The sequence below is a fragment of the Spermophilus citellus genome, assembly GCF_964194105.1.
Source record: "Spermophilus citellus genome assembly, chromosome: 9".
In the NCBI taxonomy this organism is placed as follows: Eukaryota; Metazoa; Chordata; class Mammalia; order Rodentia; family Sciuridae; genus Spermophilus; species Spermophilus citellus.
In genome coordinates, this window is record NC_138191.1 from 14187520 (window position 1) to 14204832 (window position 17313).

Genomic DNA, 17313 nt, shown 5'->3' on the forward strand with positions numbered 1-17313 from the left:
ACATTTAATAAAATATCAAAGGATAGGAAAACTTTGAACAGGTAAGAAGTTATGCTGAGAAAATCTGTTGAGTGATCCTCAATACATCTCAGTTTCATTTCAATACATCACATTTTCATTCTCAGTCATGAAGATAAATTTGTGAATATACCCTGATATATGGTCAGTTGTAAAGGCATAAATTAATGTAACTCTTTTGATATTTGAACCGATTTTTACATATTTCTTCCACATAACAAACTCACTAATTGATAGGGAGAGTATTGATATTTAACACTTGATGAAACTAATACAGAAATAGGAGTGATATGCCTAATAGGATCATGTAACTTGATCTGGTTGGGCTGTTCTAAAGCTCAGTTCTCTTCCTTGCTCCTAAGAAATCTTTTTCCCCAGGCAGTAAAGATTTCTTCATATCTGTACAATAATTGTCATGTGATAGGCATTTGATGAGTATTTTGGTATATGAAGGAATAGAGTCCTTGGGTGTTTAATTTCCCTGGAAGTGCACACAGAATTGTGCCTCGGTGCACAGTACATTTTTTTCTGGGTTCAGAGGATCCTTTCTTTAAATTCTAAGAGGAATTTATGATCTCCAAAGGTTATAAATCCTACAGTAAAAATACGAGTGAGCCATAGTGTTATCCACATTGATTAATTTTCATACGTTTTTATTTCTTTTTAATTAATTGAGGCCTTTACGAAACAGGGAACTATTTTATTTCCTTGCACAGTAGAGGAAATGTGATAGATACAAGGAAGGTGTTCTTGGTAAAGACATTTCCTGGACAATAATACTTTGTATTTTATTTTTGTGATTTCATAGTCATTTGCATTTCCCTGTCACAAATGCACAAGTTATGAAGCTGTATTTTCACCCCACTCCTGTTCTCTATGGCCTTGGACCTTTGTGCATCCAGTTTCTCTCTCTTGCTGAATTCCTGGAGTTTTCTGTCACATCATATTTCTAAAAAAAAAAAAAAAAAAAAAAAAAAAACAAGGAGATTTTACAGGTTCTACTTTCCAATAAATTGTGATATGTTTTATGCCCCTTATTCTTCCATAACTTAGATAGTCTTCAAGCCAAAACTGCATGAAGATTCTTTATAGAGTTACAAACAGGACTTAGAAGCAGAATACTACAGTGGCACAGCCACATCAATGTTTGCAGAAGCTCAGTTCACAATAGCAAAGCTATGGAACCAACCTAAGTGCCTTTCAACAGACAAATGTAAAGAAAATGTGGTATATGTACACAATAAAATATTACTCAGCCGTAAAGAAGAATTAAATTATGGCATTTGCTGGTAAATGGATGAAACTGGAGACTATCATGCTAAGTGAAATAATAATTCAGTCCCCCCAAACCAAAGGCCAAATGTTCTCTCTGATATATGGATGTTAATACACAATTGGTGGTGGGGTGGGGAAGAATAGAAGTTCATTGGATTAGACAAAGGGTAATGAAGGAAGCGGGGGATGGGAATAGGAAAGACAGTAGAATGAATCAGACATAACTTTTCTGTGTTTATATGTGAATACACAACTAGTGAAACTTGACATCATTTACAACCACAAGAATGATATCCTAATTAGAATAAGCTATATGCCATGTGTGTATAATGTGTCAAAATACACTCTACTGTCACGAATATCTAAAAAGAATAACAACAACAAAAACCTGAGTCTGGAGAGAAATTTGCAGGCCTTCTTTCCCCAGACCTTCCTAGCCAGCTAGTTATCTTACTTAGTATAAATTGAATTATTTTTGTAGTATGGACTATTCTTAGTTGCCTTCAAAGACTCAAGATATTTGGTAATCTATTGCAAATTTAGTAATATAATGAGATATTTAGTGATTTAGCACAAATTTAAGGCTGTGTAACAGAGGGGAGCATTGAAGAGGGTAAGATGGCAGTTGTCTCAGTTGCCTGTCGTCAACTTTTAGTGCAACTTTGATGTATTTGTTTTATCCACAAAATCTCTTTCTCTGGGATGGGCAGCATTGCCTGGTTTTAGGAAATGGTGGTGATAGTGATATTCATGAATTTGGGAATATTTGAAAGTGTATGGATAGATCTCTTGCCTATGTAGACTCCACTATACTTAATGGCCCAAATGGATATTGTTGGTTCTGGTCCTGAAGTAAATTTGAGATGAGAGCTTGAGAAGGATCCCTTCAGCAGCACCATCCCTGAAACCTGGTCTTTCCATCTATAATACTCTGTTTTATTAGATATGTGCAGTTTAAAACTCATAAGAAATAGTGATTCTCATGTATCCAGAATAGAGCAACTGTGTCAATCATTTCATCTTTGAAAATATTTTGTTCTTTTATTGAAGCCAGAGCTTAATTTGATGTTCTGGTGCAATGTTTACTCTTCACTAAGCATTTTGTCTTCATTCCTAGCAAAATAGATTAATAATCTTAGATGGAAGTTTGAAAATTAGATAATGGAACCATAAACAATAGCTGGAACTATTTATTATCTTTATGGCCCTTGTGTGATAAACTGATCTTAATAAGACCAGTGTTTAAACAGCTTAGTAACTAGAGTCTTTTGACTGTTAATTATTTATAAGATGAATAAGAAATACTTATGTGTGATCTGAATTGGCAGCCATATATGTATTTCAAGGTCCAGTTTTAATAGCTATGGCCCTGTCCTTCTGTCTACACAGAAGACACAGTGTGTACATAGAATTATAGGAATTATTTTTAATATGCATGGTACCTTTGAGTATCATGAGAAGAGGCTCCACTCATCTTGAGCCTAGTTCAAAAGGGGTACACTTAGATTTAGGTTTATATAGGTTTAAAAATGAAAAAGTTTTCTGAAGTCACCATTTTACAGTTCCCTCCACAAGTATTCTGGACCGAACTTTCCAAGAATATCTTACCCCCATTCAGCTCTTACAATGTCACCATATGACAGTGAACTTTCATCATTTTATGGTAAATAGTTCTTGTCCATGAATGCTGAATGGCTTCCGTGTGGGTCCTCCATTTTAGTAGACATCTTGGCCTTCAGATTCCAGCAGTGATAGGTTAGGCCAGATCTATTATATGTGATATAAATTTTATTTGTCAACTAGGGGGGATGGTGAACTAATTAATTAACCAACTAACTAAATGCAAGGGAAAACAAACTTTGTAATAACAGGAAAGCAGATTAAGAGAGGGTTGCTGCACTTCCTAATTGGGAACCTGAAAGGGTTTATTGATCAGAGAAGATTTGACTTTCAAGCCCATGGAAACCAGTGTCAAAGTAGAGAAACAAAGAGACAAACAAAAACCAAAAAAAAAAAAAGAAAGAAAAAAGAAAAACTCAAACATTTACTGGGGCTAAGAAAAAAGAAAAATGCTATAACCCTGTCTTATTTATTTATCTTGAAGTGGCCATCTTAATTAGCCAGAAAATTTTTCCTGTTCTCAGGCCTTCTATACTCTAGAGATAGAATACACTACCTTTTGTCTTCATTATTCTAACAATCTTGTCTTAATGTTTTACTTGCAGGTTTCAAAGATTAGACTATGTGTATCTAAATGCTGGGATCATGCCTAACCCACAGCTAAATATTAAAGCATTTTTCTCTGGCCTCTTTTCAAGGTAATTTCCATAATTTTCTAGATGAATTGATTGAAAGAAAGGTATTCTTTTTTTTTTTTTTTTTTTTTTTTTTGCCTAATTTTGTCTTTGGTGTGTTAAATTGTGGGGAATGAAAGGCAAAGGAATGTTGGGAAGGATGAAATCATAGAAAGCAGGTGTTACAACCAGGTCATGAAAGAAAAGCATTCATTTTTTCATGGAACTCCTTCTTATGGTATTCTAGGTCTCTAAGACATTCCAAGTGGTTGGATGTTTCAGGATGTTGGGTTTTGGTCTGCCTGAGTGTGCCTATTTGCAGGAACATTTCTACATTAGAGCTTCCAGGGAGACTCCAGGCTCACAAAGGCTGCTTTGGAAGCTTTTCCTTAGCTGTATGTCAGGTGCTCTGACTGGTAGCTGGGAGAAACTCAAAGAACTAGTGTTTACTTGGGAGTTTCTCGATACACATTGATGTATTGGCTTTCAAAAATGTTTACCTGGGGCTGGAGTTGTGGCTCAGTGGTAGCGCACTCGTCTGGCATGTGTGAAGCACTGGGTTTGATCCTCAGGACCACATAGAAATAAATAAATAAATAAAATAAAGGTATTGTGTTCATCTACAACTAAAAAAAAAAAATGTTAAAAGAAAAACCTGTTTACCTGGGTTGGGAGCATAGCTCTGTGGTAGAGTGCTTTCTTAGCATGCTCAAGACCCTGGGTTTAATCTCCAGTACTGCAACAAGTAAAATCATAAACCAGAGTAAGAAATGTCTTGTGACTCGGTACACTTATTTATAAATACATATTTTTATTGCATGCTAATTACTGCTTTTCTTGCATTAAAACATACACAGACAAATCCCACATTGTAGTGGCACCCCCTTCTTCACAGGAAATCTTAATTAAGCTTCTCTAGAGACCCTCACCATAATTGCTCTTAGACTATCAGAAAAAAATTCTGAAAGAATTTTTTAGGCAGGAGATATGTTTGCTGAAGCAGAGTGTGATAAGACTAACCCAAACACTGGAGAAATCCTTGAAAACCAGCTGCTGAAGGAAAAGGGAGAAAAACTCTCCCTATCCCAGGCTCTGCTTTTTACAGAGAATGTCCTTGATTTATTTGTATCTAGACTGGGTTAACTGCCAAGTACATTAGAGAAAAAACAAACAAACAAAACTACTTTTATGTGGACTTCTACAGATTGTGAACCTCTGAGCTCCCCCTCCCCCTGTACACTGGATATAAAATTCTAAACATTTCTAAACTCAGTGTTCAGAGGAAGAATTCTTAGGTGAGACCTACCTCTGAACCCTGCAGCCAATAAACCTGCTTCCTGCTATTCCTCAGTGTCCAGAACACTGGTCTTGACCTGCTAAATTGATTGCATAGCAAAACAGCATATTAGTATGTTTCAATGCTCTAAAAATTCCTAGTGAAAAAGCAAACCTGCCTAATTTTTTTTTTTTTTAAGCAGTTAAACAAACTCTATGCAGGTAGACTTTTCTCTCTTGGCATAGCTGTTTTCCTTCAGAACAGTTTATCGTTAACCTGATTTGGAAAGAGGTGAAGAGAGTGTTTGCTAGAAGCAGGTTTTGAGAGACATGGCTTCCTTTTGGTAGTGGAATGGTAAGAATATAATTATTTCCATGAATTTGGGGAAAGAAAGCTTTTTTTTTTTTTATCTCATTTAATACTCAGAATAACCCTGTCTGAGAAACTGATATTTCTATTTCTGTCATTATAGACTCAAGGAAGCTGTAGCTTGTGTGTATGTGTTGGTGGGGGAGTGGGGCAAATGGGAGTGTCTTTAATTAAAGAAGCTTTAAAAAGTCATACCACTGTCTTTTGCTGTTTCAGAAAAGCAATTCATATGTTCTCCACAGCTGAAGGACTGCTGACCCAACAGGATAGTGTCACTGCTGATGGGCTTCAGGAGGTGTTTGCAACCAATATCTTTGGACACTTTATCCTGGTAAAAAAAAAGACTTAACTAAACCCATATTTAGTGCTATGATCCTAAGGGCTTGCATGGACACATTACAGTGATTTTTTTTTCTTTTGTTTTTAAGCTCATTAGTTTATGGTTAGCATTAAATGTTTGAGTATTTAAATATGGTGATCAGCTGGGCAGTGACACAGGCCTGTAATCCCAGTGCCTCGGGTGTCTGAGTCAGTAGAATTGAAAGTTTGAGGTCAGCTGCAGCAACTTAGTGAAATCCTGTCTACAAATAAAAAGTAAAAAGGCTGGGGATGTAACTCAGTGGTAAAGTGCCTCTGGGTTCAGTCCCCAGTACCAGTAAACAAACAAGTAAATAAATAAGGTGATCACTTTATTTCACTTGACTTTTTGAAAACATTGTTTCCCTATAGTAACCTATTGATATATATTTTTTTTTTCTTTTAACAAGGACTGTAGCGAATTGAGATAGAAAATGGAAAATGTACAGTAACCTTCATAAATAATGTACAGAACTGAGATAAAGCATACCAGTTTTTATTTTATTTCTTTTTTTTTTTTCTTTTTGGTACTGAGGATTGAACTCAGGGGCACTTAACCACTTGAGCCACATCCCCAGCTCTTTTTTTTTTTTTTTTAACCTTTATTTGCTTATTTTTATGTGGTGCCAGGGATGGAACCCAATGCCTCACGCATGCTAGGCAAGTGCTCTACCATTGAGCCACAACCCCAGCCCCTCAGCTCTTTCTTATATATTTTATTTCACTGAGTTGCTTAGGGCCTCACTAAGTTGCTGAAGCTGACTTTGAACTCAAGATCCTTCTGCCTCAGCCTCCAAACCACTGGGATTAAGGCATGCGCTACCATGCCCTGCTACCCATTCTTAATTCTAAGTAGTCTTTGGAAGTGTGCTTGGCATCCAATAGTTTGGGATGGTAGACAAGCCATTATTAAACAGTAATACATAGTTAAGTTTTTATTTTCATGATTTCTGACTTCTTAAGCATTAGCACTTTGGTGTTATAATTTCAGGCATGCATATAAAGTTAAACACGAGATGTGTAGCTTATCTAGCATGCTCTATGCTCTTGTCCCAGGAAGGGACAAGGGCAGATTATCTTTAGAAATTACTTGGAATTTTTCTGGCAATAGAGATTTGTGTCTTTTCCATTTCTAAATCTTTCTTTATTTGATCATCTTTTTATATCCATATGGACTCATGGATGTACAATTTCTATTTGGTTCTTTCAGTTGGTTCCCCCATCTCTTGTACTTTTATGCCATTGTTTGAGTTTCCTGGTTTTGTTCTTTCATTTAGAGCATTTTCTTTCTTTTGGGCACTGTAGGGTGCTTCTTGTATTTTCTGCCTTGATCTTAGAACAGCTGTTTCTCTAAGGAGATCTGGTTCCTTTTATTGGAAAATTGTTATCAGAAAACAAGATTTGGGTGCTTGTTGCTATTGAAATGTCAATTGCTTCATGCCTCTCTGCTAAGGAGATAAGTACATGCATGTGAACTCATGGATGCATACATATCTATTTTATATGTAACTAATCTGTATTCCTATAAGGCTGGACATGAGTTAATACTGATGTCTCTAATTTATTCCTCATGGATCATTCTAGCCTCCTTCTCTTTCTTATTTGTGATTTTTTTCACTCCATCAGTGACAAACCTGGTTCTTTCCATTTTCAATCCATGTATGTAATAATTCAATTCTAGTATACAGATGTAGTACTTTCAAAATTGTTATCCTGTACCCCTCAGCAGATTTTGATACTTCTTTTGTTCTTTTTTTTTTTCTTTCAGATTCGGGAACTAGAACCTCTCCTCTGTCACAGTTATAATCCATCTCAACTCATCTGGACATCATCTCGGAATGCAAGGAAATCTAATTTCAGTCTTGAAGACATCCAGCATAGGAAAGGCCAGGAACCCTACAGCTCTTCCAAATATGCCACTGACCTTCTAAATGTGGCTTTGAATAGGCACTTCAACCAGCAGGTGAGGCCCGTTTCAGTGATATGGAAATGGCAGAATAGTAGTTTCTTAATTATAATCTATTTCCTAATAATATGACTGGTTTCCCACTTACTATTGTAGTTTAGAGTGAGAGTTGGTATACATGAAAGCTTTGGAACAGAGATGATTAGTTCCTGATCTTAGGATCATAGCATTAAATGTGGGTTTAGTTAAGTCTTTTTTTTTTTTTTTTTTTTTTTTTTATTGGTTGTTCACAACATTACAAAGCTCTTGACATATTATATTTCATACATTAGATTGAAGTGGGTTATGAACCCCCAATTTTACCCCAAATGCAGATTGCAGAATCACGTCAGTTACACATCCACAATTTTACATAATGCCCTAGTAGTAATTTTTGTATTCTGCTACCTTTCCTATCCCCTACTATCCCCCCTCCCCTCCCTCCCCTCCCAACTTCTCTCTCTACCCCATCTACTGTAATTCATTTCTCTCTTTGTTTATTTTCCCATTCCCCTCACACCTCTTATATGTAATTTTGTTTAGCAATGAGGGTCTCCCTTCATTTCCATGCAATTTCCCTTTTCTCTCCCTTTCCCTCCCATCTCAAGTCTCTGTTTAATGTTAATCTTTTCTTCCTACTCTTCCTCCCTGCTCTGTTTATAGTTGCTCTCATTATATCAAAGAAGACATTTGGTATTTGTTTTTTAGGGTTTGGCTAGCTTCACTAAGTATAATCTGCTCTAGTGCCATCCATTTCCCTGAAAATTCTATGATTTTGTCATTTTTTATTGCTGCATAGTACTCCATTGTGTATAGATGCCACATTTTTTTTATCCATTCATCTATTGAAGGGCATCTGGGTTGGTTCCACAGTCTAGCTATTGTGAATTGTGCTGCTATGAACATTGATGTGGCAGTGTCCCTGTAGCATGCTCTTTTAAGGTCTTCAGGGAATAGTCGGAGAAGGGCAATAGCAGGGTCAAATGGTGGTTCCATTCCCAGCTTTCCCAGGAATCTCCAAACTGCTTTCCAAATTGGCCGCACCAATTTGCAGTCCCACCAGCAATGTACAAGTGTACCCTTTTCTCCACATCCTCGCCAGCACTTGTTGTTGTTTGACTTCATAGTGGCTGCCAATCTTACTGGGGTGAGATGGTATCTTAGGGTGGTTTTGATTTGCATTTCTCTGACTGCTAGAGATGGTGAGCATTTTTTCATGTACTTGTTAATTGATTGTATATCCTCCTCTGAGAAGTGTCTGTTCAGGTCCTTGGCCCATTTGTTGATTGGGTTATTTGTTATCTTATTGTCTAATTTTTTGAGTTCTTTGTATACTCTGGATATTAGGGCTCTATCTGAAGTGTGAGGCGTAAAAATTTGTTCCCAGGATGTAGGCTCCCTATTTACCTCTCTTATTGTTTCTTTTGCTGAGAAAAAACTTTTAAGTTTAATTAAGTCCCATTTGTTGATTCTAGTTGTTAACTCTTGTGCTATGGGTGTCCTGTTAAGGAATTTGGAGCCCGACCCCACAATCTGTAGATCGGAGCCAACTTTATCTTCTATCAGGCGCAGAGTTTCTGATTTGATATCAAGCTCCTTGATCCATTTTGAGTTAACTTTTGTGCATGGCGAGAGAAAGGGATTCAGTTTCATTTTGTTGCATATGGATTTCCAGTTTTCCCAACACCATTTGTTGAAGATGCTATCCTTCCTCCATTGCATGCTTATAGCCCCTTTATCAAATATAAGATAGTTGTAGCTTTGTGGATTAGTCTCTGTGTCCTCTATTCTATACCATTGGTCCACCCGCCTGTTTTGGTACCAGTACCATGCTGTTTTTGTCACTATTGCTCTGTAATATAGTTTGAAATCTGGTATCGCTATACCGCCTGATTCACACTTTCTGCTTAGAATTGCTTTTGCTATTCTGGGTCTTTTATTTTTCCATATGAATTTCATGATTGCTTTATCTATTTCTACAAGAAATGCCGTTGGGATTTTGATTGGCATTGCATTAAATCTATAGAGAACTTTTGGTAATATCGCCATTTTGATGATGTTAGTTCTGCCTATCCATGAACAAGGTATATTTTTCCATCTTCTAAGATCTTCTTCTACTTCTCTCTTTAGGGTTCTGTAGTTTTCATTGTATAGATCTTTCACCTCTTTTGTTAGGTTGATTCCCAAGTATTTTATTTTTTTTGAGGATATTGTGAATGGAGTGTTTTTCCTCATTTCCATTTCAGAAGTTTTGTCGCTGATATACAGAAATGCCTTTGATTTATGCGTGTTGATTTTATATCCTGCCACTTTGCTGAATTCATTTATTAGTTCTAGTAGTTTCTTTGTAGACCCTTTTGGGTCTTCTAGGTATAGAATCATGTCATCTGCAAATAGTGATAATTTAAGTTCTTCTTTTCCAATTTTTATGCCTTTAATTTCTTTCGTCTGTCTAATTGCTCTGGCCAGTGTATATTGAATAGAAGTGGAGATAGAGGGCATCCCTGTCTTGTTCCGGATTTTAGAGGGAATGCCTTCAACTTTTGTCCATTCAGAATGATGCTAGCCTGAGGCTTAGCATAGATAGCTTTTACAATGTCAAGGTAAGATCCTGTTATCCCTAGTTTTTCTAATGTTTTGAACATAAAGGGATGCTGTACTTTATCGAATGCTTTCTCTGCGTCTATCGAGATGATCATATGGTTCTTATCTTTAAGTCTATTGATGTGGTGAATAACATTTATTGATTTCCGTATGTTGAACCATCCTTGCATCCCAGGGATGAATCCTACTTGATCATGGTGCACTATTTTTTTGATGTGTTTTTGTATTCGATTTGCCAGAATTTTATTGAGGATTTTTGCATCTAGGTTCATTAGAGATATTGGTCTGTAGTTTTCTTTCTTTGAGGTGTCTTTGTCTGGTTTCGGGATCAGGGTGATGTTGGCCTCATAGAATGAATTTGGAAGAGCTCCCTCTTTTTCTATTTCCTGAAATAACTTGAAAAGTATTGGTATTAATTCTTCTTTAAAGGTTTTGTAAATCTCCGCTGTATACCCATCCGGTCCTGGGCTTTTCTTGGTTGGTAGTCTTTTGATGGCTTCTTCAATTTCATCCATTGATATTGGTCTGTTCAGATTGTGTGTATCCTCCTGACTCAGTTTAGGAAAATCATATGACTTAAGAAATTTATCGATGTCTTCACTATCTTCTATTTTATTGGAATATAGGTTTTCAAAATAATTTCTAATTGTCTTCTGTATTTCTGTAGCATCTGTTGTGATATTGCCTTTTTCATCCCGTATGTTAGTAATTTGAGTTCTCTCTCTTCTTCTCTTCGTTAGCATGGCTAAAGGTCTGTCAATCTTATTTATTTTTTCGAAGAACCAACTTTTAGTTTTGTTAATTTTTTCAATTGTTTCTTTTGTTTCAATTTCATTGATTTCCGCTCTGATTTTAATTATTTCTTGCCTTCTGCTACATTTGCTGTTGTTTTGTTCTTCCTTTTCTAGGGCTTTGAGATGAAGTGTGAGCTCATTTATTTGTTGGTTTCTTCTTTTTTTGAGGAATGACCCCCAGGCGATGAACTTTCCTCTTAAAACTGCTTTCATTGTGTCCCATAGATTCCGATATGTTGTGTCTGTATTTTCATTTATCTCTAAGAATTTTTTGATTTCCTCCTTTATGTCTTCTGTAACCCATTGATCATTCAGTAACATATTGTTCATTTTCCATGTGATGTAGGGTTTTTTCTTCCTTCTTTTATCATTGATTTCCAGTTTCATTCCATTATGATCAGATAAAATGCATGGTATTATCTCCACCCCTTTATATTTACTGAGGGTTGCCCTATGGCATAATATATGGTCTATTTTTGAGAAAGATCCATGTGCTGCTGAGAAGAAAGTATATCCATTTGATGATGGTTGATATATTCTATATAAGTCAGTTAAGTCTAGGTTATTGATTGTGGTATTGTGTTCTATAGTTTCTTTATTTAACTTTTGTTTGGAGGATCTGTCCAATGGTGAGAGAGGTGTGTTGAAGTCTCCCATAATTATTGTGTTGTGGTCTATTTGATTCTTGAATTTGAGGAGAATTTGTTTTATGAATGTCGCAGCACCATTATTTGGTGCGTAAGTATTGATAATTGTTATGTCTTGTTGGTGAATGGTTCCTTTTAACAGTATATAATGACCTTCTTTATCCCTTTTGATTAACTTAGTCTTGAAGTCGATTTTATTCGATATGAGGATGGCCACCCCTGCTTGCTTGCGAGGACCGTGTGCGTGGTATATTTTTTCCCATCCTTTCACCTTCAGCCTGTGTATGTCTTTTCCAATCAGATGTGTCTCCTGGAGGCAGCATATTGTTGGATTTGTTTTTTTAATCCATGATACCAGCCTATGTCGCTTTATTGGAGAGTTTAAGCCATTAACATTCAGAGTTACTATTGATATGTGGTTTGAACTTCCATCCATGTTTGATTGTTTATCCTTTTTTTAAAAAAAAATTTAGTTTGTTTCTCCATGATTGTCTTTCCCCTCGCCCTCTGACTTTACTGAGGCACTTCCCACTGATGGTTTTGGTTGTTGTTTTTCATTTCTTCTTCTTGTAGTGTTTTGCTCAAAATGCTTTGCAATGCTGGTTTTCTGGCTGCAAATTCTTTTAATTTTTGTTTATCATGAAAGATTTTTATTTCGTTGTCATACCTGAAGCTTAATTTTGCTGGATACAGAATTCTTGGTTGGCATCCATTGTCTTTCAGTGTTTGAAATACATTGTTCCATGACCTTCTTGCTTTCAGTGTCTGTGATGAAAAATCCGTGGTTAACCGTATTGGTTTACCCCTAAATGTAATCTGTCTCCTTTCTCTTGTAGCTTTTAATATTTTCTCTTTGTTCTGTATATTGGATATCTTCATAACAATGTGTCTTGGCGTTGGTCTACTGTGATTTTGTGTGCTCGGTGTCCTGTATGCATCTTCAATTTGTATATCTGTTTCCTTTTTTATTTCTGGAAAGTTTTCTGTAATTATTTCATCTCCAGTTTTCTCATTCCCTTGGTTTGAATCTCTGTACCTTCTTCTATCCCGATGACTCGTATGTTTGGTTTCTTCATGTTATCGCATAACTCTTGGATGTTTTTCTCGTGATTTTTTTACCAGCCTTTCTGAGTTGGCTAGACTCTTTTCAAGATGGTATATTTTGTCTTCATTATCTGATGTTCTGGTTTCTACTTGCTCTACTCTGTTAGTGATACTCTCAATTGAGTTTTTAATTTGGTTTATCGTTTCCTTCATTTCTAGAATTATTGTTTGATTATTTTTTATAATCTCTATCTCCTGATAAAGATGCTTAACTTCTTCTTTTATCTGTTTATGGAATGCATTCTCAATGTGTTCTTTCGCTGCTTGAATTTGCTGTCTTGTATCCTCTTTAAGGTTCCATTCCATCTGTCTTAGGTGTTCCTTGAGTTCTTTATATGACCATTTTTCTGATGACTCTAGGTCCTCCTGAATATTTAGGCTGTCCTGCATTGTTTGTACTCCTTTTCTTCCTTGTTTTTTGAAGCTGCTCATGTTGCTTCTTGTTCTGTTTGACTGCTGAGTTACAGTTTACTCCTATAAATTAATTTGATGCTTGGGAGGAAAGGTATTTGAAGGGAAGGGAAGAAGTCTCTAAAGAGAATGAGAGTAGGCAGGTAGAATTCAAGGAAAAAGGGGGGATAAGAAAAATGAAAAGACTAAAGAAGAAAAAGAATAGGAACTAAAAAAGAGAACAATTAAAAAAATAATAAAAAAATAAATAAAAAATAAAATAATAATAATAGTTAAAAAAAATTTAAATTGAAATTAGTAGGAAAAAAAATATTTTGTAAAAAAAAATTAATAAAACAACAAGAAAGAAAAAAAATGAAAATGAAAGAAAAACCCAAATCAGAAAGAAAAAAAAAAAAAACCTAATAAATGCAGTCTTAGAGTTTGATTAGCTTCTCTTCCAGTAGATGGCGCTGTGCCCACCAGGTCAAGTTTCTCCTGTCCATACGCGGGAACCAATCACTGTGCAGCAGCTCCTCCAATACTGGGCGAGTCTCCAATCCTGAGTGTCTAGGGCCTCCTCATGTGTCTATTCACTTCCCACTTTTTCTCTAGCCAGGCCCCTCTCACCACAATACTGGCTACACGCCAAGTCTGCTGCTCCCGGGAGCCCTGTTTTCATGAACGACTGGGCACACTCTTCCAGTTTGCCATTCCCTCAGACCCTAAGCTTGTAGCGTTTGGGGCTGAGAATCCTCAGCGGATTTTACTTGCCCTCCAGTATCCACTTCCCCATAGCTGGTGCAAGAGACCTCAGAAGTCAGCCCTGGTGGGAGCGGTAGTTTAGCTCCGCGGGACCAGCACCACCTCTGATTCCCTCGGGCTGGCTGTAGCACTCACGGGAGAGCTTGGAGGGGCCCTTGAGTTTTCCCGATGTGTGGAGAGGGAAGGCTATGGGATCACACCCCTGTTTCAAAGAAGTTATCTCCTCTGCAGCAGTCTGATGACGTCGTTTCCCTTTGCCGGGCGACCAATTCAACGGGTGGGTCCTTCTCTCCCAAACCCCGTTTCAAACCTGTGGCCACTACTTATGAAGGCTCGATAGGCATTTACCTTTGTATGATGAGAAGGGCTGACCAGTTGTTTCAGCCAGACGAATTAATGCCGAGTCATAGCTGTTTGTCTGCGGGAAGCAGGTGACCAGGAGTTTGAATTCAGCGGGTCAGAGCTCAGTGCGTGTTCTCGGATCACTTGGATTTTAAATTGTCACTCATCTTATCAGCTGTTTCATATAATTTGGCAGCTCAATCACGCGGTGAAGAGTCTGCTCTATGGTGCTCCGCGGGAGGCGGCGGCGGCAGCGGCGGCGGCCTTCGGGACCCCCGGGGAGGGGGTTCGGGTTGGGGGAGGGGAGGCGGCGCCTCAGGGCCGCGCGGTCTGGTACCGGACACGCAGGAGAGCGGGCGGGGTGGGGGAAAGAAATTGAGATCTAAATTTAGAGACTGAGCTTGGGAGTAGAGACAGCTGGGGAGAAAGAAGCAAGGCGGAGAGGCGGAGATGAGAGGGAGAAGGGGCCGAGGGAGCTGGGCAGCTCGGGCTGCGTCCTTACTGCTCGCGCTGAAGTCGTGCTGGACTCCCTTCACCTTGGCTGGATTAGTGGCGGATTCACTCCACCTAGGCCCCTTTCTTGACACGGTGCTGGGTTTTTGTCGACAGATCTCCTTTAATGATCTTTACCTCATCTTTTCAGACGCGGCGGTGCGGGGCACAGAGCAGCTTACTCACTTCCCGCCGCCATCTTCTCCGCCCGCCTCTTTTGTATGATCAAGTCTTTTTTTTAACCAGGATAAAGTGTCCAAAGATATTGGTTGCAAACACCTCCTGAAGCCCATCAGCAGTGACCCTATCCTGTTGGGTCAGCAGTCCTTCAGCTGTGGAGAACATATGAATTGCTTTTCTGAAACAGCAAAAGATCTTTTATTTTTATGTGGTTCATTTATTATAATGTAGTATTCAGGAACTCCAACCTGTTAAGAGAATGACACTACTAACAATAACAATAGCCACTGTTTAAGTACTTACTGTCAGGTGCTCTACTTTTTATTTTGTTTGTTATTTATTGTCTTCCCTGTTGCAGTTAGGTGGGTCTGATTATTACCATTTTTCAAATGAGAACAAAAAACTTTGAATCATTTACTCAAAAATCTCATGTGTCTTGTGAATGGTAGCACTCAGAGACGAGCCCAGGCCAGCTGGCTTCACAGTTTGGACTTTTCCCACTAAACTGCACTACCTCCCAGTCAATAGTTATAATGCTCTTTGGGTAATGGTGATTTTAGATAAGACTCCAGAGCTCTTCTTCCATGGGATCTGAGTTTAGAGGGTGTTTCTTTGGAGAAGCTGACCCTTGTGAGTTGTGTTGGCTCCGTGTACCCATTGTGGTTTGGAACTTACTGCTTCTTTGCCTTGATTGCCTATGTCTAAAATATTAACTGCAAGTCTCTGATCTTTCTCATGTACATTTATGAGAGCTGTGACTTAATCAGTCTTTCCTAGTTTGAATGGAGGAACTGAGTGGTTACTAGAAGCAGGTAGGCCTTGACTGGAGGGGGTGACTCATTGGTGGTGTGCCTTGGAAGAGTTCATCTTCCTAGAGGCCCCTTCCGCTTTCCTTTTCTGCTTTCTGGTTGCCATGAGTGGAGCAGTGCTCTTCTGCCATGCCCTTCCACCTTAAGGTTCTGTTGTCACCTTAGGCCAGAGCAGTGGAATCAGCCAACCTTGGACTAAACCTCTGAAACTATGAACCAGAATAAATGTTCCTCCTCTAAGTTATTCTTATCAGATATTTGGTTACAGTGTTGAAAAACTGACTAACCCGGAAAAATATAAGAATATCTTCTCTAAAACTGGATTTGAATTTTGACTTTGTTACTAGCTTTGTAATCTTTGGCAAATTATTTTATCTCCTTATGCCTCAGTTTTGCCTCCTGAAAAAATAGGGATAATAAATGTCTGCCTCATGGATTTGTTAGGAGAGTGGAATGAGGTGATCAGTATGAAGCCATCACAGAAGTGCTGTGTGCTCAGAGTGTGAGGATATTTATATGTGTATGTGTGTGCATGTATTCACACACCCATATATTTATGGGTGTTTGTGAATATAAGGTGTGCTTGTGTGCATGCATACACATGGGGATACCTGTGTGTGTGTGTGTGTGTGTGTGTATTTTTGTGGGTATGTATGCATGTGTATGTGTATATGTGGGGTGTGTATTTGTGTAGGTGTCTGTGCATCTTCTTGTGTATGTTCATGTGTTGACTATTATTTCATCTTGTGCTCAGTGTGTTGGTCCACTTAGGCACCTCTTTCTAATGTTTCTTGAGATGTTTAAAAACTTGTCACATTGCTTCTTTGTACTCTGGAAATTCCCTTTTAAAGGGCCAGGTCATATTAGCTTCTCCTTTCATAGAAAGCTCTGGGAAGTAGGGAAAGAGAAAGAACTGGTGACTAAAACTGACCAAATTATGCTATATAAATGTATGAATATAGTACAATGAATCCTACTTTTATGAATGATTATAATACATGCGTCAATGAAAAAATTATATATATATACATAAACATACACACACACACACATACATATATATGTATAAATAGAAGAAGGAAGATCAGAATAGTAGAAGAAGGGGAACAGGAGTAAGAAGGAGAGGAGGGAAAAGGTAATTACTGGGGAATGATTGGAGCAAATTATGTGCCCATATGAAAGCACAAAGAATCCCACTATTACATATTATTATAATGCACTAATAGAAACATTAAAAAAAGATCTCTAGGACTTTATTTAAATTTCAATTGTTAAGTAAAAATTGGGATTTCATCTTTTACAGTAAAAGGAGATTTAGCTAATACTGCTCTCTCCTGAAACTTGTTGGAATTGGTTCCTAGCTTACTTTATCTATCTATTTATTTATTTTTTACATGAGCTCTCTTATTTGGGAAAACTGGAAATCCATATGCAACAAAATGAAATTGAATCCCTATCTCTCACCATTCACAAAAGTTAACTCAAAATGGATCAAGGATCTAGGAATTAAACCATAGACTTTGCGTCTAATAGAAGAAAAAGTAGGCCCTAATCTCCATCACATGGGGCTAGGCCCCCATTTCCTTAATAAGATGCCTATAGCACAAGAATTAAAACTAAGAATCAACAAATGGGATAAATTCAAACTAAAA

At 37.6% G+C, this 17313-nt stretch overlaps 1 protein-coding gene across 3 annotated transcripts in view; it reads left to right on the forward strand.

Moving 5' to 3' along the window:
• Positions 1–17313, forward strand: part of HSD17B7 (hydroxysteroid 17-beta dehydrogenase 7) — a 31536-nt gene that overhangs the window by 2116 nt on the left and 12107 nt on the right. For all 3 annotated transcript variants that reach the window (XM_081307390.1, XM_081307388.1, XM_081307389.1), the window contains exons 3-5: positions 3519–3611; positions 5449–5563; positions 7358–7552. In XM_081307390.1, coding sequence (XP_081163516.1) covers positions 3519–3611; positions 5449–5563; positions 7358–7552 — 403 coding nt within the window. The remainder of the gene's footprint in view (positions 1–3518; positions 3612–5448; positions 5564–7357; positions 7553–17313) is intronic.